This window comes from Bufo bufo, chromosome 10, assembly GCF_905171765.1.
Source record: "Bufo bufo chromosome 10, aBufBuf1.1, whole genome shotgun sequence".
Lineage (NCBI taxonomy): Eukaryota > Metazoa > Chordata > Amphibia > Anura > Bufonidae > Bufo > Bufo bufo.
Window position 1 is genome coordinate 39,974,827 of NC_053398.1, and position 26,927 is coordinate 40,001,753.

The 26,927-nt window shown below is 40.5% G+C and overlaps 1 protein-coding gene across 1 annotated transcript in view; it reads right to left on the reverse strand.

The window, feature by feature from the left end:
* Positions 1–8,641: 8,641 nt before the first annotated feature.
* LOC120980011 (mucin-5AC-like) overlaps positions 8,642–26,927 on the reverse strand; it is a 44,019-nt gene continuing 25,733 nt past the window's right edge. The window contains exons 28-47 of the mRNA XM_040408875.1: positions 25,035–25,247; positions 19,234–24,165; positions 18,594–18,910; positions 15,795–15,969; positions 15,435–15,682; positions 15,147–15,330; positions 14,690–15,038; positions 14,345–14,523; positions 12,934–13,003; positions 12,717–12,829; positions 12,583–12,614; positions 12,324–12,501; positions 11,548–11,652; positions 11,414–11,454; positions 11,161–11,286; positions 10,956–11,054; positions 10,741–10,869; positions 10,433–10,472; positions 9,944–10,067; positions 8,642–9,389 (exon numbers count right to left, since the gene is read on the reverse strand). Of these exons, the coding sequence (XP_040264809.1) occupies positions 8,642–9,389; positions 9,944–10,067; positions 10,433–10,472; positions 10,741–10,869; positions 10,956–11,054; positions 11,161–11,286; positions 11,414–11,454; positions 11,548–11,652; positions 12,324–12,501; positions 12,583–12,614; positions 12,717–12,829; positions 12,934–13,003; positions 14,345–14,523; positions 14,690–15,038; positions 15,147–15,330; positions 15,435–15,682; positions 15,795–15,969; positions 18,594–18,910; positions 19,234–24,165; positions 25,035–25,247 (8,402 nt within the window). The remainder of the gene's footprint in view (positions 9,390–9,943; positions 10,068–10,432; positions 10,473–10,740; positions 10,870–10,955; positions 11,055–11,160; positions 11,287–11,413; positions 11,455–11,547; positions 11,653–12,323; positions 12,502–12,582; positions 12,615–12,716; positions 12,830–12,933; positions 13,004–14,344; positions 14,524–14,689; positions 15,039–15,146; positions 15,331–15,434; positions 15,683–15,794; positions 15,970–18,593; positions 18,911–19,233; positions 24,166–25,034; positions 25,248–26,927) is intronic.

Consider the following 26,927-nt stretch of genomic DNA (forward strand, 5'->3'; position numbering starts at 1 on the left):
ACTGTCTGTGTCCTGCCAGGCTCTCTCTGGGCAATGGTCTACAGCCTGTTTTTCCAGATGTTATGGGGAAACAGGCTGAACCTAGTCAAGAGAGATGTCACTTACCAACCAAGGAGACTAGGTGGGTTGGATATGGTCAACCCAGTGGTATTCCTAGAGAATACCTTCTTAAAAGCTAACATTGCAATCCTCTGGATGGAGAGGGCTCCTTGGTGGGTGAATTACTGTAGGGAATGGTTTTGGCCCTTCTTCCAGGAATGGGAGACAAGAGGTCATGTGAAAGACCTACACTCGTCAAGGCAGAGATATCTCCCGGCTTATGTTGCCCCGGTCCTGAGAATTATAAAGCGATGGGGACTCGGGAGGGGAGAGATAGAGACCAAGTCGAGGTTCGACCTTGATTTTAAGGTCCTGTCTACCTTCTTCCAGCCTCCGCTGGCCTTGAGGGATTGCCCAAGTCAGGATCTAGAGGGCGGGTTGACTTTATTAAATTCGGTGAGGATCCCCTTGAAAGTTTGGGATGTGGCTTGGCGCTGCTTCCATGGTAAGCTATATGTAAGGGATATTGTGAAGTGTAGAAACTCTGAGGAAAGGGGTTGTCCCCGGGAGGAGTGCGATGCTGTGCTGGAAAGTATGGACCATTTCTTGCTTCACTGTCCTTTTAATATAGAGGTCTACAAAAGGGTGGGAACTTCCATCGGCTGGCCTAGGCTGGCTGCCCTATCCTATGCAGAGTGGGCCTATGGTGCGTTCAAAAACCTGGGTGGACGGGACCGTTGCACTTTATTCCTAGTTAGCTCAGTGGTCAGGTATCACATTTGGTGCGCAAGGTGTCTAGTGTCGACGGGTTCTAAAGTCCTCCCAGTGGAGACGGTATATAGGAGCATCATGGGTGACCTGGATAAAGTGTGCTCTCTTGAGAACGAAAGGTTGGGTGGCCCTAAAGTCTCTCATCTGTGGAGGGGCTTTTGTTTCAGGGTACACTAACCGAGTAACTCTCAGCCCTGGTGGAGGGCTGGCATGACACTATTAGATTTTTGTTTTGTTTTATGATGAAGCAGGATGGTTTGGTTTACAGGCACTGAACCATAGCTGAAAAGTTTTGTGTCATGTATTATATGATAAATATATTGTATATGTATATACCATCGGATCTGAGTTTTCACGATCTCAGTGAGATCGTAAAAACCTAAATCCGATGGTATATTTTAACCCCCAGGCGTTCCCATGGTGACAGGGACGCTTGCCTGGGGGTTAGAATATACAGGGCCACGCCGCTCACAGGAATACATTTATAAACTAATCAGTAACTTTAACTTAATCATTGCTGATTAATTGCTCCCACTAGGGGGCGCAGGCGCGTGACGTCAGTGAGTGAGCGCCGCCCGCCCACACTGCCTGCTGTTACCGGAGCTAAGACAGAGTAAGATATCCAAGTAAAGAGATCAGCAATGATTAAAGTTAAAGTTACTGATTAGTTTATAAATGTACTCCTGTGAGCGTCGGGGAGGGGGATCTGTGGATGTTACTGTTTAGTGGAGGGGGATCTGTGGATGTCACTGTTTAGGGGAGGAGGATCTGTGGATGGCACTGTTTAGGGGAGGGGGATCTGTGGATGGCACTGTTTAGGGGAGGGGGATCTGTGGATGGCACTGTTTAGGGGAGGGGGATCTGTGGGTGGCACTGTTTAGGGGAGGGGGATCTGTGGATGGCACTGTTTAGGGGAGGGGGATCTGTGGATGGCACTGTTTAGGGGAGGGGGGTCTGTGGATGGCACTGTTTAGGGGAGGGGGATCTGTGGATGGCACATAGGAAGGGGTGGGGTTTAGAGAGAAAGAGGTTTGGCCTTGACAGGAAGGGGTGGGTCAAATTTATATTAGGGGGGTGCCCGAGTTTAGTCTCGCCTAGGGCAGCACAAAACCAAGATACACCACTGTTAACAGTATGGTACAGAATAACTATGTTACAGAATAACAGGATGTTACAGAATAACAGTGTGTTAAAGAATAACAGGATGTTACAGAATAACAGTGTGTTACAGAATAACAGGATGTTACAGAAGAACAGTATGTTACAGAATAACAGTGTGTTAAAGAATAACAGTATGTTACAGAATAACAGGATGTTACAGAATAACAGTGTGTTACAGAATAACAGGATGTTACAGAAGAACAGTATGTTACAGAATAACAGTGTGTTACAGAATAACAGGATGTTACAGAATAACAGTATGTTACAGAATAACAGGATGTTACAGGGGAACAGTGTGTGACAGAATAACAGGATGTTACAGGGGAATGGTATATTACAGAATAACAGTATGTTACAGAAGAACAGTGTGTTACAGAATAACAGGATGTTACAGAATAACAGTGTGTTACAGAATAACAGGATGTTACAGAAGAACAGTATGTTACAGAATAACAGTGTGTTACAGAATAACAGTATGTTACAGAATAACAGGATGTTACAGGGGAACAGTGTGTTACAGAATAACAGGATGTTACAGAATAACAGTGTGTTACAGAATAACAGGATGTTACAGGGGAATGGTATATTACAGAATAACAGTATGTTACAGGGGAACAGTGTTTTACAGAATAACAGTATGGTACAGAATAATAGGATGTTACAGAATAACAGTGTGTGACAGGCTTTTTCAAGCAACATAATGAATGAATCAACTATCATTGTAAACTATAATTATTCCTGGGAAATGATCTCTTTTACACAAGTGGATCCTGTGCAGTTAATCTGCTGTGTGAAAGAGAGCCAAGCCCGGCTCCGGACAGCAGAGACACGGAGCATTAACATGATTGATAATGCTCTTTGCCTCTCTGTGATCTTTTTACTACATAATCACGGTGACAACTTTACCTCACTGTGATTTTGTAGTAAAAAGATCACAGAGAGGGCACGGAGCATTATCAATCATGTTAATGCTCCATGTCTCTGCTGTCCAGAACAGGGCTTGGCTCTCTTTCACGCAGCGGATTACCTGCACAGCATCCGCTCGTGTGAAAGAGCCCTAATTTTTGTAATTTTGTGTATGATGGATTGATTGAGAGATTGTAAGACATTCCGCACCGTATATATCGTCTCTCTCCACAGACAGATCACATCTCACATGACAAAGGGATGAGAGAGAATATATATAATGTGCAGCAGTGGGAAAGCTGTTGCTGCAACAAACTTTCCCTGAATTACAGCTTTCTTTCATGTCACAGATACGTGACTGGAAGAGGAAGGCACAATCAGGCTAATCGCAGGGAAAGTGCTGGCTTTTGGGGCTGGGGAACATTATTACAGCGATCGTGTGTGTGTGTGGGCGGTTGAAGGAGAGAGGAAGTCAGGAAGAAGGGAGTAATAGAGAAGGGAAACGATCTTCCTGTCACACTTTATTATTCATCCCCTAGTGATAGTTTAACATCGGTACCAGAAACAGTCAGGTCATGTAAGATTCACACACTACTGAAGCAGAGTGCATTCCAGGGACCTGCCGATCTCTGGGTCTCTGCTTTAGTAATTAATAGCCTCCAGTTAAGGGTCCACTCACACGTCCGTAGTGTTATGCGGATCCACAATACACCCGGCTGGCATACCCTATAGAACTGCCTATTCTTGTCCGCAGGACATGTTCTATTATTTTGCGGAGCCGCTGCCCGAAAGTTCGGGGCCGCACTCCGGAAATGTGGATGCGGAGAGCACATAGTGTGCTCTCCGCATCTCTTCTGGCCCTATAGAGGGTGAATGGGTCCGTACCCGTTCCTGATATTGCAGAACGGATGCGGACCCATTTGCGGACATCTGAATGGAGCCCTTAGGTGCCGTTATCAAGACATGAACTAAACAGGCGCTGATGTCTGCACCTGGACCAAAGGCTGTTCATTATAGCCACATCTGAATAGCTTTTAATGCAGGGGACCTGCTATCCCTGGGTTAACAAGGACTGTATATACACTGCTCAAAAAAATAAAGGGAACACAAAAATAACACATCCTAGATCTGAGTTAATTAAATATTCTTCTGAAATACTTTGTTCTTTACATAGTTGAATGTGCTGACAACAAAATCACACAAAAAATAAATAAATGGAAATCAAAATTTTCAACCCATGGAGGTCTGGATTTGGAGTCACACTCAAAATTAAAGTGGAAAAACACACTACAGGCTGATCCAACTTTGATGTAATGTCCTTAAAACAAGTCAAAATGAGGCTCAGTAGTGTGTGTGACCTCCACGTGCCTGTATGACCTCCCTACAACGCCTGTGCATGCTCCTGATGAGGTGGCGGACGGTTTCCTGAGGGATCTCCTCCCAGACCTGGACTAAAGCATCTGCCAACTCCTGGACAGTCTGTGGTGCAACGTGACGTTGGTGGATAGAGCGAGACATGATGTCCCAGATGTGCTCAATTGGATTCAGGTCTGGGGATCGGGCGGGCCAGTCCATAGCATCAATGCCTTCGTCTTGCAGGAACTGCTGACACACTCCAGCCACATGAGGTCTAGCATTGTCTTGCATTAGGAGGAACCCAGGGCCAACCGCACCAGCATATGGTCTCACAAGGGGTCTGAGGATCTCATCTCGGTACCTAATGGCAGTCAGGCTACCTCTGGCGAGCACATGGAGGGCTGTGTGGCCCTCCAAAGAAATGCCACCCCACACCATTACTGACCCAATGCCAAACCGGTCATGCTGGAGGATGTTGCAGGCAGCAGAACGTTCTCCACGGCGTCTCCAGACTCTGTCACGTCTGTCACATGTGCTCAGTGTGAACCTGCTTTCATCTGTGAAGAGCACAGGGCGCCAGTGGCGAATTTGCCAATCTTGGTGTTCTCTGGCAAATGCCAAACGTCCTGCACGGTGTTGGGCTGTAAGCACAACCCCCACCTGTGGACGTCGGGCTTTTATATCACCCTCATGGAGTCTGTTTCTGACCGTTTGAGCAGACACATGCACATTTGTGGCCTGCTGGAGGTCATTTTGCAGGGCTCTGGCAGTGCTCCTCCTGTTCCTCCTTGCACAAAGGCGGAGGTAGCGGTCCTGCTGCTGGGTTGTTGCCCTCCTACGGCCTCCTCCACATCTCCTGATGTACTGGCCTGTCTCCTGGTAGCGCCTCCATGCTCTGGACACTACGCTGACAGACACAGCAAGCCTTCTTGCCACAGCTCGCATTGATGTGCCATCCTGGATAAGCTGCACTACCTGAGCCACTTGTGTGGGTTGTAGACTCCGTCTCATGCTACCACTAGAGTGAAAGCACCGCCAGCATTCAAAAGTGACCAAAACATCAGCCAGGAAGCATAGGAACTGAGAAGTGGTCTGTGGTCACCACCTGTCTTGCTAATTGCCTATAATTTCCACCTGTTGTCTATCCCATTTACACAACAGCATGTGAAATTGATTGTCACTCCGTCTTGCTTCCTAAGTGGACAGTTTGATTTCACAGAAGTGTGATTGACTTGGAGTTACAGTGTGTTGTTTAAGTGTTCCCTTTATTTTTTTGAGCAGTGTATAAGGCAGCTCTGCAAACTGACACTCTGCTAGCAGCCGTATATTTATAAGGTCGGTAAGGGATTAATATTAATAACCTATCCTTAGAATAGGTAATCAATATCAGATCAGTGCACCACATTTAAAGTGACAGCAGAGATCCTCCTCTTACACAGTGCCAGAATAGTGCATAGTATTTACCATAAATAGGTCCAAAACTCTGTGCTGTTTAATTTGAGAATTTATCCGGATAGGGGTCAGAGCTCAGTTTTTCTGTAACAGGGCTAGAAATCTCCTATATACTTCCTTTGACAGTCATTGAGTTACACAATACATTTATGAATACTTACAACTAAGAGTTGATCACTGCATTCATACGGCTTTGAAGCCATACAATATAGTAAGTACATGGTCAGCATGCTCCTTCTACTGGTGGCTGCTGGCAACCTTTACGAGATGGTAGCATGCTCTAGAATCTGCGAGATCGCCCTTATTTCTTTTGTCACATTACTTTATCCTCTGTTTTTGCCCAATTTCCCTCTTCTTTTTCACCACCTGTGGTGTTCACTTACTGCACAATTCAACTGAAGTTTCTTTTACAGTCGAGTTAGGCCCCATCAACGATTAAGCTCTGTAATTACTGCACCACTACCCTACTGGTTATGCTTGTGTCCCATGTGCTGGTGCCAAAGAGGTCCACTGCTCTCCAAAAAGCAGTAATAATGGAATGGGATGAAGCCAAAATACTGTATCCAGGTCACCTTACATACTAAAGTTTTTTTTGAAGTTCAAGGTGTCTTTCTTGGTGACAGATTCAGACTTCTTGTAAATCCTGATAGGGAGCTTGAAAAAGGTTGATGCAAAGTTGTTTGAGGACACTAGGACTGATTGAGGGGATCCATCCAGGTTTACAGAATAAGGCTCCATTCACACGTCCGTAGTGTGTTTTGCGGATCCACAGATCCGCGGATCCGTAAAACACAGACATCGGCAATGTGCGTTCCGCATTTTGCGGACCGCACATCGCCGGCACTAATAGAATATGCCTATTCTTGACAGCAATTGTGGACAAGAATAGGACATGTTCTATTTATTTTTTCGGAAACGGAAATGTGGACCTGGAAGTGCGGTTCGGCACATCGGAGTGTGTCCTCAATTCCGTTCCGCAAAATGTGGAACGAAATTGCGGCCGTGTGAATGGAGCCTAATATTTTCTTATAGTTGACTTGTATAGTATTCTGTTAGAACTGCCCATATACCAAGTAAGAAGTAAGAACTAATAGGTTATCTGTATAATAAACCTCCAGAAAGTGAGCTACTGGTGTCACATTTTCATTTCAGACCCGGGGCCTACTGGAGGATCATCTGACCTTCTTCTGTCCCCGACTAGGACATTTTTCTTAAGTGTTTTTTTTAATAAATATCAATAAGGAATGAATGACAAGAAACAGTATTAACTTGCTAAATATCATTTTAATAGATTTATAAATAAACCATCATTCATGAAACATTTGGACCCACAATAAACAGGAACATTTACAAAGAGAGCCTATCCAGCATACCATGATTTCAGTTACTTTACAATATGTGTAAATTATTACATTGCAGACAATTACATCTCAACAGAATAAGGAGACCAATAACATATTAGAAAACAGATACCATGATTGTACCGTATTTAGAATTAAAGGGGTTTTCCAACTCCTTGAGAAAAAACAGAGCCAGTGGCATGGCACGTGGCTGCTGAGTTATTCTTTTGAGTAAAATTTGGACTGGCCAGACTTACATATTTTCTAACTAATAGTAACTTGATACTTTTTTTTTTGTAACCTCTGTTGGGTTGTTAATTGTGTTGACTACTTTTTTCTATTGTCTTGATGTCTAATTTGTCCTCCTTCAGACTGGTGTTTTGGTTTCCGTTTGTGAGATCCGTTCAGAGATCTCACAAGCGGTCCAAAACAGATCAGTTTTGCCCTTAATGCATTCTGAATGGATAAGGATCCGCTCAGAATGCACCAGTTTGACTCCGTTCCGCTTTGGAGGCGGACACTGCTTGCAGCGTTTTGGTGTCCGTCTGACGAAACTGAGCCAAACGGATACGTCCTGGCACACAATGTAAGTCAATGGGGACGGATCCGTTTTCACTGACACAATATGGCACAATAGAAAACTGATCCGTCCCCCATTGTCTTTCAATGGCTATGTTAAAGATAATACAAACGGATCCGTTCTGAACGGATGCATGCGGTTGTATTATCTGAACGGATACATTTGTGCAGATCCATGATGGATCCGCACCAAACACGAGTGTGAAAGTAGCCTTATCGTCTGATTTCTCATCTTCATTAGGTTTTGGCTGTGATTTGCTTTTGTCTTCAGAATCTTTAATTATTATGTCAGTGGGCTGTTTTGTATTTTTCATTACTTTTATGACTTGTCACTCTCCATGTTTTTAAATCTAATTTTGTTGTTTTCACCAAGTTGTGTTTGTACTGATTTACCAATGTCATAACTTTATCTACAATAACTCCTTTCATCTCTTCTGAAAGACTGTTTTCTGTCGTCTTGGCAAATGGCTTAGTCACTGGTATCACTTCTGAATTATTGTGTTTCAATTTCCATTTTCATCAGACGTAGACGAGCAGATAATCGTTACAATTTGAAAGCTAACAACTCAAGTCGAGCAATAATCATGTAATGTAAATATATGTATCGACTGAGCGATTGTACTGAAAATACTTGTTATTATTGAATTGTGGTAATGTAGAGGATCAGTGTGTGATCTTTCAGCAATGTGAAAGATGTAAAATTAGCCATGTTTTATGTACTGTAAATCTAAATACAGTGAACAATCCTAGATAAATGAGTAAACGATGTCATGTGAACAAATTTGTACATGATAAACTTTGTATGAAAATGCTGGTCTGTTGTTGGCTTTAAATCACTAAATGCCATCATATTGTTAATCACTTAAACGATTATCTGTGCGACTAAATCTACCTTTGGAATCTCATTTGTTTTTGTCATCAGAGTTTTTATTTTTTATTTTTTTGTCAGGCTACTTACATGTCATCTTTTGATCATCTGTAGTTTGAGGAACCTACTTGGTTACTGGAGATACCTTTTCCTTATCTTCTTTCTCCTTCTAATCTGACTTGTTATTTTGTTCAGAGCTTTCATTTTCCTTACTGTTCTCTCTATTTATGTCATCGTTGTCTTTTTTCTCCTGAAGCTGCCTAGTGGTCTTTATTGGTTTGTTTGTGAGCCCAGGAACCTTTTTGGTTACTGGAGATACCTTTTCCTTATCTACTTTCTCCTTCGAATCTGACTTGTTATTTTGTTCAGAGCTTTCATTTTCCTTACTATTCTCTCTATTTATGTCATCGTTGTCTTTTTTCTCCTGAAGCTGCCTAGTGGTCTTTATTGGTTTGTTTGTGAGCCCAGGAACCTTTTTGGTTACTGGAGATACCTTTTCCTTATCTACTTTCTCCTTCGAATCTGACTTGTTATTTTGTTCAGAGCTTTCATTTTCCTTACTATTCTCTCTATTTATGTCATCGTTGTCTTTTTTCTCCTGAAGCTGCCTAGTGGTCTTCATTGGTTTGTTTGAGATTGTAGGGCCCTGCTTGGTTACTGGAACTATTTTGTCCTTACCATCTACCTCTTTCTCTTTTGAATATGATTGGCTACCATCTCCAGAGTAATCTTCATCATTATTCTGTTTGTGATCTGTTTTGCAGGTGGTGTCAACACAGCTACATTTCTTCACATTAATAAAAGAGTATTTCATTGTCTTGCCGTTGGGACAAGTAAGGATAATGGAAATCTTTTCTGTTTCTGTCTCTTGGCAACAAACACATTTTTGCTCCATAGACTGAGATTTTACAGAGTATCTGAAAAGTAATAGAATAGATTTTTATAAAACAATTAAGCAAAAAAACATAGGTCACTTAGTTAAAAAACAGCAGATAAGGCCATACGACAACATTACCATATTATCCTGCAGGAACATTATGATTAACAATAAAACATTATATTATCTGGTTCAAGGAGAATTTGAATATTAGCCTTTTTTTTAACGTGCCTATAAACTTTCAGTGACTGCTGGCTTAATGCTTATTTGGCCGTTGGCTATTCCTCCTGATTCCTACATTTGTATGTTGGGTTGATCATGCAAATTGCCTATCTTCTGCCATAACAAAAGGATTCATAGTTGAGATTCAATTTGCCTGATCCTTCTTTACCCCATCAGTATAGAGATGCGGTTAATCAGACGATGATCTAATTAGTATGGTGGCCTTACGAGATCTAATACCTTCATACTGAATTTTCACAATAAGATTTTTGTCATCTATGTGAACAATAAATAATAGAATATCATGATTTAGTACTCTTCTCGTCCAGTCCTTGCAAATTCAAAGTTACAGTACGTTAGTTAGTAACTTACTTGGAATAGCTGTCACAGTTTCCTTTACAGTATGACATCGTAACAGGCTTGATAGACTTGCAGCCATTTTGAAAAATAATGTTTTCCGTCTTTACATTCTGACATTTCTTTTCTTTTATCATACCTTTAAGTAAGGCAATAAAAAAGTGTAAGAACAATGTGTTGTATATTCTAATAAGTAACAAACATTCTTAACTGATTACTGAAATGTTATTCTGTCATGTTGCCATTACAGTATTGAGTCTACAGGTTTAAATAAGACAGGCCAACATAAGCATTGAGTTTGTATATAACCTCACCTTAGTTTGTGGGACCCACTAGGACAGGGACAATACATACACATTAAAAATAATGGGTAACACTAGGGCATAGGGAAAGTCAATATGTCATCCACAAACTGTTATGTGCAACTTCATAGTAACCGTGTAACTATATGTTTGAATTCAACTTTATTTTTTGAGGATAATATCTTCCAAATGGAATACTTACATGTTACACAACATCCGCTTGGATCTTTTTGAATGGTGCCCTATAAAAATAATAATTTATATTAGTCCTATTTCATGACTTTATTTGTTAACAGATTTACAAAATTAGTGGACACTTATTGCAGGGCTTAACAGGATGCTCCTTAAAAAACAGTATGTTCATTATTTCATTTTATTTCCTCTAGGATAAGTATTTTTTTCAGCTAAGACTAATAACCTCACAGTTATGATAATTTAATATTTCTTTAATATGTAGGAACATGACTAGTGATTGGTTGCATGCTTCCCAAATTAATACAAAATACTTACAGGTACACATTCATCGAGGTTGATTCTTGGGCATGATATTTTGGATGCCACAGTTAATAACGTGTCTTTCTTACGGATACATTCATATTCAGTGCAGTTATCTCCAGGAGGCGACCATGTATCTCCAGGCTGTAAGAAAGTAAATGTGCATGGGTATCTTACTCATAGAATTATATGGAGATTTAAAGGATGCTGATGTTCATCATGGTGCTTACCTTGAGAAGATGTGTGGAGTTATCAGGCAAGTCCATGATACACTCTGTCTGTTCACATATTCCACAGCATTGTCCTGGGACGTTTGTATATTTAAAGCCCTAAAGTAAAATAATATTGGGAAATCTAGGTCATATGTCCTTACTTAAGATGCTGTATGGATGTTGATGTTTTTTGACTGATTTCTGTTAACGTCTAGGACTATACCTGAGCACACTTCTTGTCACATATCACTGGAGTACAAGAAACATGATATATTCCTGTTGTCTCATTCATATTTTCATCACACATACATTTTTCACAGGGGTTTGAAGAAATAACTGGGGTACCAGGCTAGAAGAAAAGAGAGAACAATTTAAGATAACCATCAGCAGGTCATGGGCATAATACATTATATGAATTATGAATTATATAAATGGAGAAAATTCTAAATGATAAGAATGCAGCTTTTTTTTTGTACCTGATATTCTGTTCCATTATGTACACACACGTCTTTGGGTTCTACAAAAAAATGAATCCAAAATTTATAGATGGCGGCAACCATTTAGACTGAGTAATCAATAAATAAATAAGTAGAATGAAATAAGTACGTACCACATTTGTAGACTGGGCAGCACTCTTCTGGGCTCAAATATAGCACAGACTCATATCCAGGCTCACAGTCCTTTTTAGTGTTGGAGCAAAGACTGACATTACAACCTGGCAAGTGAAAAACATCATATAATGGATCGACATATGGCCTTCTAGTTACATTTTATGTAATGGAATAGTGTCTATAGCACATTTTACATTATTTATACAGTCTAGCGCTGTATCTGCATTTATGAACTTCCATTTGGAGGCTGATAGGAACTTTTGCTCAAATTACAGCAGCTATGACTAGTAGGATAGGTTGAGCATAAGACTGCATCTGTTGATGAAGTTGAGGCGAATGTCCCTGCTAAAGAGGACTTGTTACATCATCCAACAAGCTGCCTTTACCTGGCTGGAGCTGATGCTCTGCAGATTAAACTGAAGTTTATTTCTCTTCTGAACCTCGTTCCCCTAGTGCCATTAGTTTTGGTTCCCAATATGCTATTGTGGTTATGCATTGTTAAGGGGGTGTGATTCTCGGGGAAAAGTGAATGAGTACTCTAAGGGTGTCTGGTCATTATGGACAGTATTAGGGCTCTAGCTCACTTTCAATCTAGAGTTAAAACCGAAGACACTGAATGCTCAGGGTAGAAGAAAAGAACAGCAATGGAATCTGCAGGGTGGTAACTACATCAAAGTAATGGCAGCTGCCTTTGCTGGAGGACTAAACACATCCTTTTTATGGTGAGCTGTTCTCCTTTGCATTTTGAGTTTAATATGGATATTTAGATACTCACGGCATTCAGTGACTAGGCAGCATGGATTAGATAGGTCTGGTACAGAAACAGGCATATATCCTTCCTTAGTGCAGTTTTCAGAGACAGGTAAAGCGCAGGATTTTTCAACGCACTGCACACTCATTGATGTGTTATCACAGCGACAGGTCTTACAGTTGCTGTCCCACGTATCACCAGGCTAGAAATATCCAAACAACATCAGCATATAGGTCTAATATACTATGATTGTGACATAAGATAGTTTGAATGTATACATTACCTCTCTAGGCATTCCATCTGGTCCAGTACATCCTACACAAAGAGAGACAACCGTTAGGACCATGGACAGATGTCAACTCTGAGCATTACCTAATAGTGATAACTGTAAAAGGCACAATAAAAGTGACTACATACCACAAGTGGAAACACATTTGTCTGATACGGCGTTGTATTTTGTCATGTTTTCAGGGCAGTAGCATCCTTCCATGAAGTCTTTTGTACCCACATTCAAAAATGCGTCATTATATCTACAAGACAGGCACATATGAATGCAGGAAGTAAAAGTTATACAATACTACACATAAAACAACAATACACATAGACATAAAGCAGCAGAGCACCACATGCTTACCTGGAATCACAGGTACGTTCTACTGCAGGGCCACATGGATTGTACACAAGATGTGAGGTACAGTTCATAGCTAATCAAGAAGTAGATAAAAATAACAATTATAAGCCAAAACTGGTATTTACAGTAAGCATCATTAGGCACAGCATACGTTTAAATGGAGTCTGTAACTAGTTTTGACCATGCAAAACTCCTGACAGAACTAAGTTGGATCTAGGGAGAGTGGTACAAACATATCGGGGCACATTTATTAAGACCGGCGTTTTAGCCGCTGGCGCTAATAAAGCCATTAACTGGCGGTGGATCTGCCTCAGTTATGTAGAGGTGTCGGCGTATCCTTTACCGCTTCCTAGCTGACTTACATTTAGACCATTTTCTACGTCTAAAAGAGTCACAGAAAATGGTAAATGAAACGAGCCTGCTGACCCATCCCCTTACCGCCCAACGACACGCCCACTATTTTAGACCTGGCGTGGGCGGGGAAAAGTCGCAGAATGCGTCACAAAAGACCTTTGCGCCACACTCTGCACCAGAAATACGCTTAATATAGGCGTATTTCTGATTAGAAAATGACCCCCATTATTTGTGGAGCAGTAAGAATATAAAGTTTTATTCCGCCAAATTCTTCTCTCTACTGCTCAGAGTGGGACTTCACTGTGAAGTGTTCTCTGCTTTCTAGTATTGAGCAAAACTGTGAACAAAAAAATGGGACAGAGGCAGCGCCTCATGTACAGGATCGCCTGATTTTTACTGATAATAAAAGCTACGTAATGCGCTTACCTTTTTTATGTTGTGTTTGACACAACAAATATATATATATGTTTCTATACCGCACATCAATCAGTGTCCATAGGTGGCAGCCTCAGTCCTCTTGTCACATATGCGGCTAAATCGCTAGCCGTGTTTTCAGTGGAAAAAAAAGTGAAGAAAAACAGGACCAGTGTGGTGGCACTCTCTCCAGACAAGGACCTTGGGACCAGGTCAATATATGTAGTAGGTATCTTTATTGTTGCTACAAATTTCAAGGGCGAATCCCACATATACTTACCTGGTTCCGAGCTCCTTGTCTGGGAAGAGCGCCATCACACTGGTCCCGTTTTTCTTCCCTTTCGTCTTTCCATATTGAGCTGCTTCACAGGTCCTCTCCACTGCACTGAGTGACAACTCTAGTATCCAACCAGGCGGACACTACAGCTGTCACTAAAAGCAGAGGGGATGGGCTGTAAAGCAGCACAGTACAGAGAGCACTCCACATTGCCGCCCAGCCGTGGGCACTTGAGAGAGCAGAGTTTTTACAATAAAACTTTATGTTCATACTACATTTGTTGTTCTCTCCAGCCCCTACATAGTGCTGTCAACAATTTAGTAAGGTCAAAACTGCTGAAATACTCCCTTTAAGCAAATTGGTACTTACAGCATAAACCATTGGTACTGTTTCTCCAGTCTAAACAGACACCTTGTATTCCGCAGATCCTTGCATAGCTCTGTAGACTGGAACACAGAATGTCACCTTGTGACTTAGTACAGCCATCAGTGACACAGGCCTGGTAGTAAGGTTCGGGGGGCACAACACTGTGGCATTTCTCAAAGACACTGAAAACAAATTGACAAATAGAAAATATTACTGCCATGGCACACTTTTAGAAAATTCCTATAGTGGATTTTCTAACCTTCAAGTATTACTTTATTCCATCCTAAACTTTCCAACTCTATTTCACATTACCAGTACCTAATATTACCATATATTGATGATGCTTACCTGCTTAAAATAAGTGTGCAGACCTCAGGGGCATTGCAGGGTTCTTCTGACGAAATTACTTGCTTTGTTGTCAAAGAGGTTGAAGGAAGATAAGACAGCTCAGTTGATGGAACCCTTGTTGAAAGAATATGGGGAACACTGGACATAACAGTGGAGAAATATGTGGGTGGCAATGAAGAGAATGGGAGTGCAGACTGGCTTGGAATACCAGTTGGGGCAGTTGTAGGGATAGAGCTGCATGTTGAGTCTTCACTTGGTGCATTCCATTGCCCTGCCATTTGAGTACATGATGGAGCCAGTTGTCCATTTGGAAGAATACAGTCATCAATCCGATTATTTGAACATTTACCTATAAATATAATAGAGACCATATAAGTGTATGTACTGTATATATATATATATGTATATATATATATACACTATTTACACACGCAACTTATTTATTTGAGATGCTTACCACAGTGTCCTTGAGTATTACCAGAAAACTTGCTGATTGGAAGTTTCACCGTGAAGCTAAGAGCATTGAATGAGATGTATGCACCAAGCTCTGGGATCTCCACAACAACATATATACCGGAGGTTGTGATCAATATACCATTTCTGTAGATTGCTGGATATACTCTCTGTCCATTTATGTAAATCTTAAAGAAGAAAGAAAAATGTTAAATCCAGTTGTGTACAACAGAAAGGTCTATAGCAGTCTTTGATTTCTGTCTCAGATATATGTAGGTAAGCTGCTGTTTACCTTGTTGAATATTCTTTGAATCAAAGACTGGGATTTCAGCACAAAAGTGTCATTTTTGTACATAATGCGTAGAGTCTTCACACAATTTGGGTCATCAGGGTTGCAAGAGAAGTTGTCAATATAAACTCGGAAGTGATCAAAGACTGGAGTTATCTGCTGCACCAGGACATAGGTGCATTGACCATTAAAAGAGTAGTAAGTACCATCAAAAGTGATATAGTTAGAGGTTCCCCAACCACCGCAAACACCTAAAAGAAAAAGAATCATGTCAGAAATTGTTACATTTTCTAAATTACTTTCAAATAATTACATAAATACTAGTAAGAAGCCATCATAAAGTAAGATGTTGCTAAGACTTACATTGACATTCCGGCTCATAGCAGCAGCCACTATCATCAAATGTCTTCTGGGGCTGTAAGCGATTGGCACAGACCACCTCCTTTATTGGTGCACACTCTTTCTTATTTATGGCTATGTTGTTTCCTCCGATACATCTTGCCTGGGTACAATTGTCTATCATCCAAGTTTCGTTCACCTATGAAATGAAAGGATGGTTACGTCTTTTTTGTTATTGTCATATGTATGGCACATAAACAAGAGAAGAAATATGAAAGATATTTCTGAATTAAGGATGGTCATACACATTATGTAACTCATTCTCATTCATCCAAAATCTATTCCATGTAAGAAACCCCAGTCATAAGACATTCATCACTAAATCTTTAAGGCCCCAAATTGTCAAGACCGGCATGTGTTAGTCCAGTCTTGATGGGCAATGCATTGCCGGAGCAGGTACTTAATTTATGACAAGCCTTGTCATTAATTAAATGCCTCCTCCAGCAGTCCATGCACCAGACTGAATTCTACTCTCCATCTTGTAGCTGGCATAGATTTCAGTCATCATTTACTCCAGTTTCTGGCGTAAATGATGATGAATGTGGCAGAGCAGGTGGCCCTGCCCACACCCTAACCTTCACCATGTTCCCTTTTAAGAAACTGGCAAAGGCAGCATAAAAATGCCAGTTGCGACTAAATGTAATCATTATGGCATTAAAAACAGAAAAACTGGGTTTTGCAACATTTAATGCCAAATTCATGGGATGGAGATGATAAATCTCTCCCATGGTGCTTTGTGAAAGTATTCACCCCTTTGTTGTTTTACCCATTTTGGAATGAAAATTTATTTTAATTTAGATTTTATGTAATGGACCTGACAAAACAGTCAAAATTGTTCTAGTGTAAGGGGGAAAAATGCCTGGTTTAAAAAATAAATAAGAACTGGAACATTCTGAGTGCATATGCATTAACCCCCTTTGATATGAAGCCCCTTAATACAGTCTGGTCTAACTAATTAACTTCCAAAATCATTTACTTAGTTGACTAAGATCCCCTTGTGTGCAATAAAAGTGGCACATAATCTTTCACATGATGTGAGTATTAATCACCTGTTCTGAAAGGCTTCAGAGTGTAAACAACATGAAGACCAAGATGCTTTCCAGACAAGCCAGAGACAATGTTGTGAAGAACTATACCTCAAAGCTGGGTTATAAAAAATATTCCAAACTTAGAATCTCTCATAGACTACTATTAAATGCACTATAACAAAAGGGAAAGCATATGATGCAACTGCAAACCTGACAAGAGAGGTCCACCTGCTAAAATCCACTGACAAGGAGCAAAGAGAGCATAAATCAGAGATTCAACAGACTCTAACAATAACACTAAAAGAGCTCCAAAGATCCACAGCAGAAGTGGAAGTATCTGCCCATAGGACCACTACAAGCTGTATACAACACAGAGTGATGGAAAGGCCAGAAAAAGCCAATAAGACTGAAATTCACCAAAGAGCATTTGGCAGACTTCCCAAAGACATGGAAGATGGTTCTCTGGAGAGATGAGACTAAAACTGAACGTTTTGGCCTTCATGGGAAATGCTGTGTGTGGCACAAATCCAACACTTCCCATTACCTCAAGAACATCATTCCCACGCTGAAACATGGTAGTGGTGGCAACATGCAGTGAAGATGCTTTTCAGCGGCAGGGACTTAAAAACAGGTCAGGATTAAAGGAAAAATGGATACAGGGCATTGTTCTGCAAAAACAGTTTCAGGGTTCCAGAGACTTGAAAATGGGATGGTAGTTAACCTAACAGCAGGGTTATGACCCTAAAACCACTGCAAAGAGGAGTGGTTTAATAGGAAAAAAAATTTGGAATGGCTTAGTTAAAGCCCACACCTCAATCTAATTGAGAATCTGTGGCATGATGGTGTCATGAAGACTCCTGTACACTAATGCAAGCCATCTACATTGAAGGAGTTGGTACAGTTTGTCTGGAAGAATGGGCAAAAATCCCAATGTCTAGATTAAGCCAACAGAGACATACCCCAAGAGTCTATGACTACAGCGAAAGTTGGCTCCACAAAGTATTGACTTCAGGAGGTAAATACTTATGCAAACTAAAGTTATCAGAGCAAACAAATGAACTAATTTGCACCTTCAAAGTGGTAGGCACTTTGTGAAAATCAGATGGTGCATACCAGGTTGTAATGCAACAAAACAGGAAAACAGGATCTGTGTATATGTGTTTAACAATATATTAAGAAATTAGAAGAGTAAAAACAAAATGATGAACTGGCCTAACTCTGTGAATTAGGCTACTTTCACACTGGCGTTTCTGGGTCCGCTTGTGAGATCCGTTTCAGGGCTCTCACAAGCAGCCCAAAACGGATCAGTTCAGCCCCAATGCATTCTGAATGGATAAGGATCTGTTCAGAATGCATCAGTTTGCCTCCGTTCCGCCTCCATATCGCTCTGGAGGCGGACACCAAAACGCTGCTTGCAGCGTTTTGATGTCCGCCTGGCGACATGGAGCCAAACTGATCCGTCCTGACTTACAATGTAAGTCAATGGGGACGGATCTGTTTTCACTGACACAATAGGGTGCAATTGAAAACGGATCCTTCCCCTATTGACTTTCAATGTAAGTCAGGACAGATCCGTTTTGACTTAGACTTTTTTTTAAAAGAATATTGCAAACGGATCCGTTCTGAACGGATACAAGCGTTTGCATTATATGTGCGGATCCATCTGTGCAGATACAAGACGGATCCGCACCGAACGCAGGTGTGAAAGTAGTCTTAGAGTGCAGCAGAAACGTACCACTCGTGGAGGCATGAGAGCACTGCATCCAGGGTTGATAGTGCTGGTTGAACTAGCACTTGATGTTGAAGTCTTTGTTTGAGATGTCTGAGATGTCTTGGTGCTTGTTTCTGCTTTCTTAGTAGTACTTTCTGTCTTCTTTGTAGTCATAGTACCTGTACTTGCAGTTACAGTCTTTGAGGTCTTAGTACTACTGGTAACAGTTGGCACAGTAGAACTGTAACATTGTTCACTGTATCTTTCCACCTCACAGTTTTGATTGCATTTTGCATAGAAACACCAGCCTGCATTGTCAGTGGTGTTGTATATCACTTGTCCTAGAGAACAGAAACGTATGTAGAGTTACAGTAATGATCTAGGTTGCACATGATACCAAAGTATCTTTTCACACCTATCCCATAGGAGCGTATAGAAAGATCATGAAGCTTTCCCTAGCATAACGTTAGTTTGTAATAACTGGAGTCAGTACACTGTTTACACGTGACACTAACATGACTTCAAATATCGTATAACATAGTCGTCTCTCAAATAAAAATGCCATATCTACCTAATGATAATCTAATGTATCACTTTATATACAGCTTCATATCATATTATACTATAAAAGCTTGACATTTTGGTATGCAACAGAAATACATACCTGGAGGAACTAAAACTCTGTTGATATTGCACATGCATCGGACTGTAGAAAACGATTCAGTGGTTGCTGTTGATAGTCGAGAGGTTGATGTAACAGTGCTCTCAGTGCTCACTTTTCCAGAAGTTGGGTACATTGACTGATGCGTCGATTTTGAAGGTTGCTGAGAATTTAACTTAGTGGAGAACGTTCCTTCAGGTGTACTCTTTGTACTGAAAATGCTATGAGATGTTGCAGTTACTTCATGAGATTCTGTAGACACTTTAGTAGTTTGAATAGGTTTTCCAGATGTCACATGTTCAGACTCAGTGTTTGGCTTACTGAAAGAAGTGCTTGCCTTGGCAGAAGTAATTTTGCCAGTAGTTTTGAAGGCAGATGTTACTTCTCCAGATTCGGTAGACATTTTAGTGGTTTTCATGGAGGCAAGCTTCTGGGAAGTGGTTTCTTCATGCTCAGCTTCTGTGGTTGACCTCCTGTATGTAGTAGTTTCTTTTGGATACATTGTTTCAGATGTCATTGGTTTTCCAGGTGTTGTTTTGTGCGCAGACGTGACTTCATGAGATTCTGTAGACACTTTAGTAGTTTGAATGGGTTTTCCAGATGTCACATGTTCAGACTCAGTGTTTGGCTTACTGAAAGAAGTGCTTGCCTTGGCAGAAGTAATTTTGCCAGTAGTTTTGAAGGCAGATGTTAATTCTCCAGATTCGGTAGACATTTTAGTGGTTTTCACAGAGAATAGCTTCTGGGAAGTGGTTTCTTCATGCTCAGCTTCTGTGGTTGACCTCCTGTATGTAGTAGTTTCTTTTGGATAGATTGTCTCAGATGTCATTGGTTTTCCAGGTGTTGTTTTGTAGGCAGATGTTACTTCATGAGATTCTGTAGGCACTTTAGTAGTTTGAATGGGTTTTCCAGATGTCACATGTTCAGACTCAGTGGTTGGCTTACTGAAAGAAGTGCTTGCCTTGGCAGAAGTCATTTTGCCAGTAGTTTTGAAGGCAGATGTTACTTCTCCAGACTTGGTAGACATTTTAGTGGTTTTCATGGAGACAAGCTTCTGGGAAGTGGTTTCTTCATGCTCACCTCCTGTGGTTGACCTCATATATACAGTAGTTTCTTTTGGAGATAATGTTTCAGATGTCATTGGTTTTCCAGGTGTTGTTTTGTAGGCAGATGTTACTTCATTAGATTCTGTAGACACTTTAGTAGTTTGAATGGGTTTTCCAGATGTCATATGTTCAGACTCAGTGGTTGGCTTACTGAAAGAAGTACTTGCCTTGGCAGAAGTCATTTTGCCAGTAGTTTTGAAGGCAGATGTTACTTCTCCAGACTCAGTAGACATTTTAGTGGTTTTCATGGAGACAAGCTTCTGGGAAGTGGTTTCTTCATGCTCACCTCCTGTGGTTGACCTCATATATACAGTAGTTTCTTTTGGAGATAATGTTTCAGATGTCATTGGTTTTCCAGGTGTTGTTTTGTAGGCAGATGTTACTTCATTAGATTCTGTAGACACTTTAGTAGTTTGAATGGGTTTTCCAGATGTCATATGTTCAGACTCAGTGGTTGGCTTACTGAAAGAAGTACTTGCCTTGGCAGAAGTCATTTTGCCAGTAGTTTTGAAGGCAGATGTTACTTCTCCAGACTCAGTAGACATTTTAGTGGTTTTCATGGAGACAAGCTTCTGGGAAGTGGTTTCTTCATGCTCACCTCCTGTGGTTGACCTCATATATACAGTAGTTTCTTTTGGAGATAATGTTTCAGATGTCATTGGTTTTCCAGGTGTTGTTTTGTAGGCAGATGTTACTTCATTAGATTCTGTAGACACTTTAGTAGTTTCAATGGGTTTTCCAGATGTCACATGTTCAGACTCAGTGTTTGGCTTACTGAAAGAAGTGCTTGCCTTGGTAGAAGTCATTTTACCAGTAGTTTTGAAGGCAGATGTTACTTCTCCAGATTCAGTAGACATTTTAGTGGTTTTCACAGAGACAAACTTCTGTGAAGTGGTTTCTTCATGCTCAGTTTCTGTGGTTGACTTCCTATATGTAGTAGTCTCTTTTGGATACATTGTTTCAGATGTTATTGGTTTTCCAGGTGTTGTTTTGTAGGCAGATGTTACTTCATTAGATTCTGTAGACACTTTAGTAGTTTGAATGGGTTTTCCAGATGTCATATGTTCAGACTCAGTGGTTGGCTTACTGAAAGAAGTACTTGCCTTGGCAGAAGTCATTTTGCCAGTAGTTTTGAAGGCAGATGTTACTTCTCCAGACTCAGTAGACATTTTAGTGGTTTTCATGGAGACAAGCTTCTGGGAAGTGGTTTCTTCATGCTCACCTCCTGTGGTTGACCTCATATATACAGTAGTTTCTTTTGGAGATAATGTTTCAGATGTCATTGGTTTTCCAGGTGATGTTTTGTAGGCAGAAGTGACTTCATGAGATTCCGTAGACACTTTTGCAGTTGTGACAGGTTTTCTAGATGTCATATCTTCATGCTCAGACTCAGTGGTTGACTTATGCAAATCAGTATTTGCCTTGGAAGAAGTAATTTTGCCAGTAGTTTTGAAGGCAGATGTTACTTTTCCAGATTCGGTAGACATTTTAGTGGTTTTCACAGAGACAAGCTTCTGGGAAGTGGTTTCTTCATGCTCAGCTTCTGTGGTTGACCTCCTGTATGTAGTAGTTTCTTTTGGATTCACTGTTTCAGATGTCATTGGTTTTCCAGGTGTTGTTTTGTAGGCAGAAGTGATTTCATTAGATTCTGTAGACACTTTAGTAGTTTGAATGGGTTTTCCAGATGTCACATGTTCAGACTCAGTGGTTGGCTTACTAAAAGAAGTGCTTGCCTTGGCAGAAGTCATTTTGCCAGTAGTTTTAAAGGCAGATGTTACTTCTCCAGATTCGGTAGACATTTTAGTGGTTTTCATGGAGACAAGCTTCTGTGAAGTGGATTTTTCATACTCGCCTCCTGTGGTAGACTTCCTATATACAGTAGTTTCTTTTGGAGATAATGTTTCAGATGTCATTGGTTTTCCAGGTGTCGTTTTGAAGGCAGATGTTACTTCTCCAGACTCAGTAGACATTTTTGTGGTTTTCATGGAGACAAGCTTTTGTGAAGTTGTTTCTACATTATGCTCGGCTTCTGTGGTTGACTTTCTGAATGCAGTAGTTTCTTTTGGATAGACTGTTTCAGATGTTATTGGTTTTCCAGGTGTAGTTTTATAGGCAGATGTCTCTTCAGACATTTTAGTGGTTTTTATTGAATCATGTTTGTTTGAAGTAGTAGATACTTTTTCAACTGTAGTTGAAATTGGTCTTTGTGTATTAACAGCTGTTGTAAATTCAGTAATTTTTTCAAGTGGTTCAGTAAATGGAACAGTTGCTTGTGTTTTCTTTGGTGTGTATGTATAGACATCTTCATCAGTTGTTAACTTTCCAAAATCAGTAGTCGACTCATATGGTGAGGTAGGCAGCAGTGTGACCCTGTTCTTTGTTGTCTGAGGAACACTAGTAGCAGCTTTTAATGTTGTTGTTAAATGTGTAGTGCTCAGTGAGTGTTTAGTAGAAGTAGGTATGCCCTCTGTTGATGCACATCCAGAACAGCAGTACACACGGATTTCATAATTGTAACAATAAGAAAATGGGCCAGTTTGTTCCTCAGTCCGGCAAACCAATCCATTACTAATGTTGCAGTACACGTTTTGTTGAAGTTCTTCAAGGGGTAAATCTGGAATAACAGTAGATCTACATTGAATATTGGAAGGCTCTTGGCAGACTGTAAATCCAGAATTTCTAATGTTTTCATAAGTTTCAAAATCTCCATTTGTATCAGAATTAGGAAAGCTTACATCAAACCACTGAGACCACTCACAGACTGGCTCACAATTTACTTTGCTTGAAGTTGTTGGTAAACCAGTTATATGTGTGCTATATTTTGTTGATTGCTGAACTGTTAAAGGTATTTTAGTTGTCGGCAAAACAGTAGTTTTTGTGAATTGTTGAGTTGTTCTTGTGAATTCTGGAGTTGTAGGATGTTCGGTTGAGTGAATTTTTGCCGTTGAAGCAGCAAGGGTGGTAGATGCTTCACAATCCTCCATAGAGCAACAACGAATTCTTATTTGGTAGTTGTAACAAAGAGGAAAAATGTTTTCCTGATCTTTGTTATTGCAAATTAAACCATGAGTGACATTACATGTAACTATTTGGCCAACTTTTTCAATACTTAGATCTGGAAATTTTTCAGCTCTGCACTCAATGTCCTCTGGTTTTGAGCATACATTGTTTCCAGCAGCTCTAATGTTTTCTATTGTTTCAAAGTCTCCATCAGAATTTATAATGCTAGGGAAATGTACATCAATCCACGGTGTCCAAGTGCACATTTCTTTCTGACATGGAGTGTTGTGAGTTGTTGCTTGAGGTTTGGTTGTAGAAGGCTTTACAGTTTCTGTGACTGACTTTATAGTAGATGTTCTAGGTGTAGTTTTTTCAGATGATATTGCATTTAATGTCCCTGTTGGTGGTATAGATGTTGTGATTGTAGTCTTTAGGGATTTTGTTATCAATGTGGTGTCTGGAGAAGAAGTTACAAAAGGTGTTGGGGAGGCAGAAGATTCGCCACATGGAACAAAGGTGCAGCAAAGAATACTGATCTCGTAATTATAACATAGTTGAGAGAATTGGTCTTGATTGTAACATACAAGTCCCACTGATGTATTGCATTGTATTTTCTGGCCCAAGTCTGTAACTGAGATTTTGGGAAATCTTTTTGCTCGACATTCCACTTGAGAAGGGACTTTACATACAGAATAGCCATTATTTCTGATATTATCGAAGGTTTCAAAATCTCCTTCTTTTATTCCATATTTGGGATAGGTGACATCATACCATGGTGACCACTTGCACACTTCTTCGAGGCAGGATACAGAAGTTGATGACATTTGCTCTGCACATGAAATAATATAATTAGGTAAATTAACAGTATAATATACAAACATTTTATAGCCAATAAATTACATGTCAAATCGATAGTTAGTTTTTTTTCATTTACTTAGGGCAAAGGTTCAGTTCAGTGCCCTAACCCTTTATCTACCCTGGTAGAGGCGCAGTGACAAATTGGTTCCTCCAGCACCCAAAACCTGAGGCAAGGATTACTCACCCCTATATACTTCCCTGACATGGGTAAAAAGCAATTGTGAGTCTACCCAAATAAAAAAAAAATTAAGAGAAAGGGTTGGGGTGAATTACCCTTTAATAACTTTGTACATATTCTGTACAGTTGAAATTTAGGGTCTCAATCAATAGTGTTCAATAGTAAAAACTGTGGCCCAGATTGACTAATCCTAAAGGTAGCCTAAACTTAGCCAGGCTTTCTAGATCTGCACCAGATTTATCACAATGACTCAGGCTGGATGATAAATCTAGTGCACGGATAGTCTATTCCACCTACTGGTTGACTTTATGACAATTTTTTTGCCAGAACTGTGGTGCAGTTTGGGCCAAAAAATGGGTGTCACAGGCCCTTCCCTTCCCCACAAAGCACTTACCCCTTAAACTAAGTACACCCCTTTTTGAGCATGTCGGAAAAAAGAGTGCAGAAACCCTAGATGTGTCATGATAGTGCCACTTTTTAGACAGATTTCTGGAGCAGACAAATTAGTAAATCTAGACCTCTGTTTTGGAAAAGGCAATTCTTTAATACTATACTGTATACCTGCATCGTTACAAGCTAACACTTTCAGATTACAGCACTATTCGGTGATATAATAATAACAGACATAGGAAATATAGAAAACAACCTTTGTCCAGTAATACCTGGTGTGGAGATATTCAATGGAATTTTACTCGTTGTATCAAAATGGAAGGTTGTGGTAGGCGCCTTGGTGGTGGGAACACAAGGGTAGACATTTCTTGCGATGGTTCCATTGAATGAGCATGTGGCTGTAATGCATCCTCCAATTCCATCAGTAGTGTTGTAAATGACATCTCCATAGTTGTACTTCATATTTCCATAGTAACAGTAACATGCTGTGAATTTAAAAAGAAAATTTAAATTCTTAAGACATAGATTATTTACATTTGTTATTTAACATGGCAGCCCTTACAATATAGACTTTTCATCATACACAAACATGTACCTTATCACTAAGGGTACTTTCACACTAGCGTTTTTCTTTTCCGGCACTGAGTTTCGTCAAATGGGCTCTATGCCGGAAAATAACTGATCAGTTTTATCCCCATGCATTCTGAATGGAGAGCGTTCCGTTCAGGATGCATCAGGATGTCTCCCATTCAGTCATTTTGACTGATCAGGCAAAAGATAAAACTGCAGAATGCTACGGTTTTATCTCCGGCCAAAAAAACTGAAAACTTGCCTGAATGCCGGATCCATCATTTTTTCCATAGGAATGTATTAGTGCTGGATCCGGCATTCAAAATACCGGAATGCCGGATCCGTTTTGCTAGATGACACCGGAAAGACGGATCTGGCATTTCAATGCATTTTTCTGACTGATCAGGCATTTTTAAGACTGATCAGGATCCTGATCAGTCTTACAAATGCCATTAGATGGCATACGTTTTGCCTGATCCGGCAGGCAGTTCCGGCGACGGAACTGCTTGCCGGATCACTCTGCCACAAGTGTGAAAGTAGCCTAACGTGAAGCTATTACGCTACAGTGCAAAAATCTGTAACTAGTGTTATCTCATGTGGGAGAGGTGACTTTGGACCTCTTGTATAACCAAAAAAAAAATATTTCTGCCAATTAAAACCAGATAGTAGCACTCCTTTTTTCTAATCTGTTTTATTTTCTGATTGCAAATGTTTTAATTCTATTTCCTAAAAATAATTATGGGGGCAGCCATCTTGCCTGAGCTGTTCTTAAAAGCATTTACAAAGCATTAAGCATTGCTTTATGGCAGACCCAAGGTCCATAGATACAATGGACTGAAGGGGACCTTATTGACTTCTATAGGAGAGTTTTCTAGGCATGCTCTGTACCCTGTGAAGAGGTCAGTGCCCAAGGAAAAAATAGATAATCTCGGAAAATCACCTATCGTGAATGGTGGATCCTGTCTTATCTGTCATTCTAATCTTGCCTGTAATGTTATCACCTCTGTCCATAGATAAGCAGGTAACTGCAGTAAAGTGATCTGTACAGACCAAGAAATGGTGCCTATTATTAGGCTAAGGGTACTTTCACACTTGCGTTAGAGGAATCCGGAAGGCAGTTCTGTTGCCAGAACTGCCTGCCGGATCCGGAAATCTGTATGCAAACGGATAGCATTTGTTTCCGGATCTGGATTCGGATCCGTCTGACAAATGCATTGAAACACCGGATCCGTCTCTTCGGTGTCATCTGGAAAAACAGATCCGGTATTTATTTTTTTCACATTTTTAAAGGACTGCGCATGGGCAGATCGGGAAACCGGATCCGGTTTTCCGGAACACTTGGTACCGGATCTGGCATTAATACATTTCAATAGATATTAATGCGGGATCCGGCATTCCGGAATTTTGGCCGGAGAAAATACTGCAGCATGCTGCAGTATTTTCTCTGGCCAAATACCCCTAAGAGTGACTGAACTGAAGTCATCCTGATGCATACTGAACGGAATGCTTTCCATTCAGAATGCATTAGGATAAAACTGAAGCGTTTTTTTTCCAGTATTGAGCCCCTGTGACGGAACTCAATACGGAAAACTTTA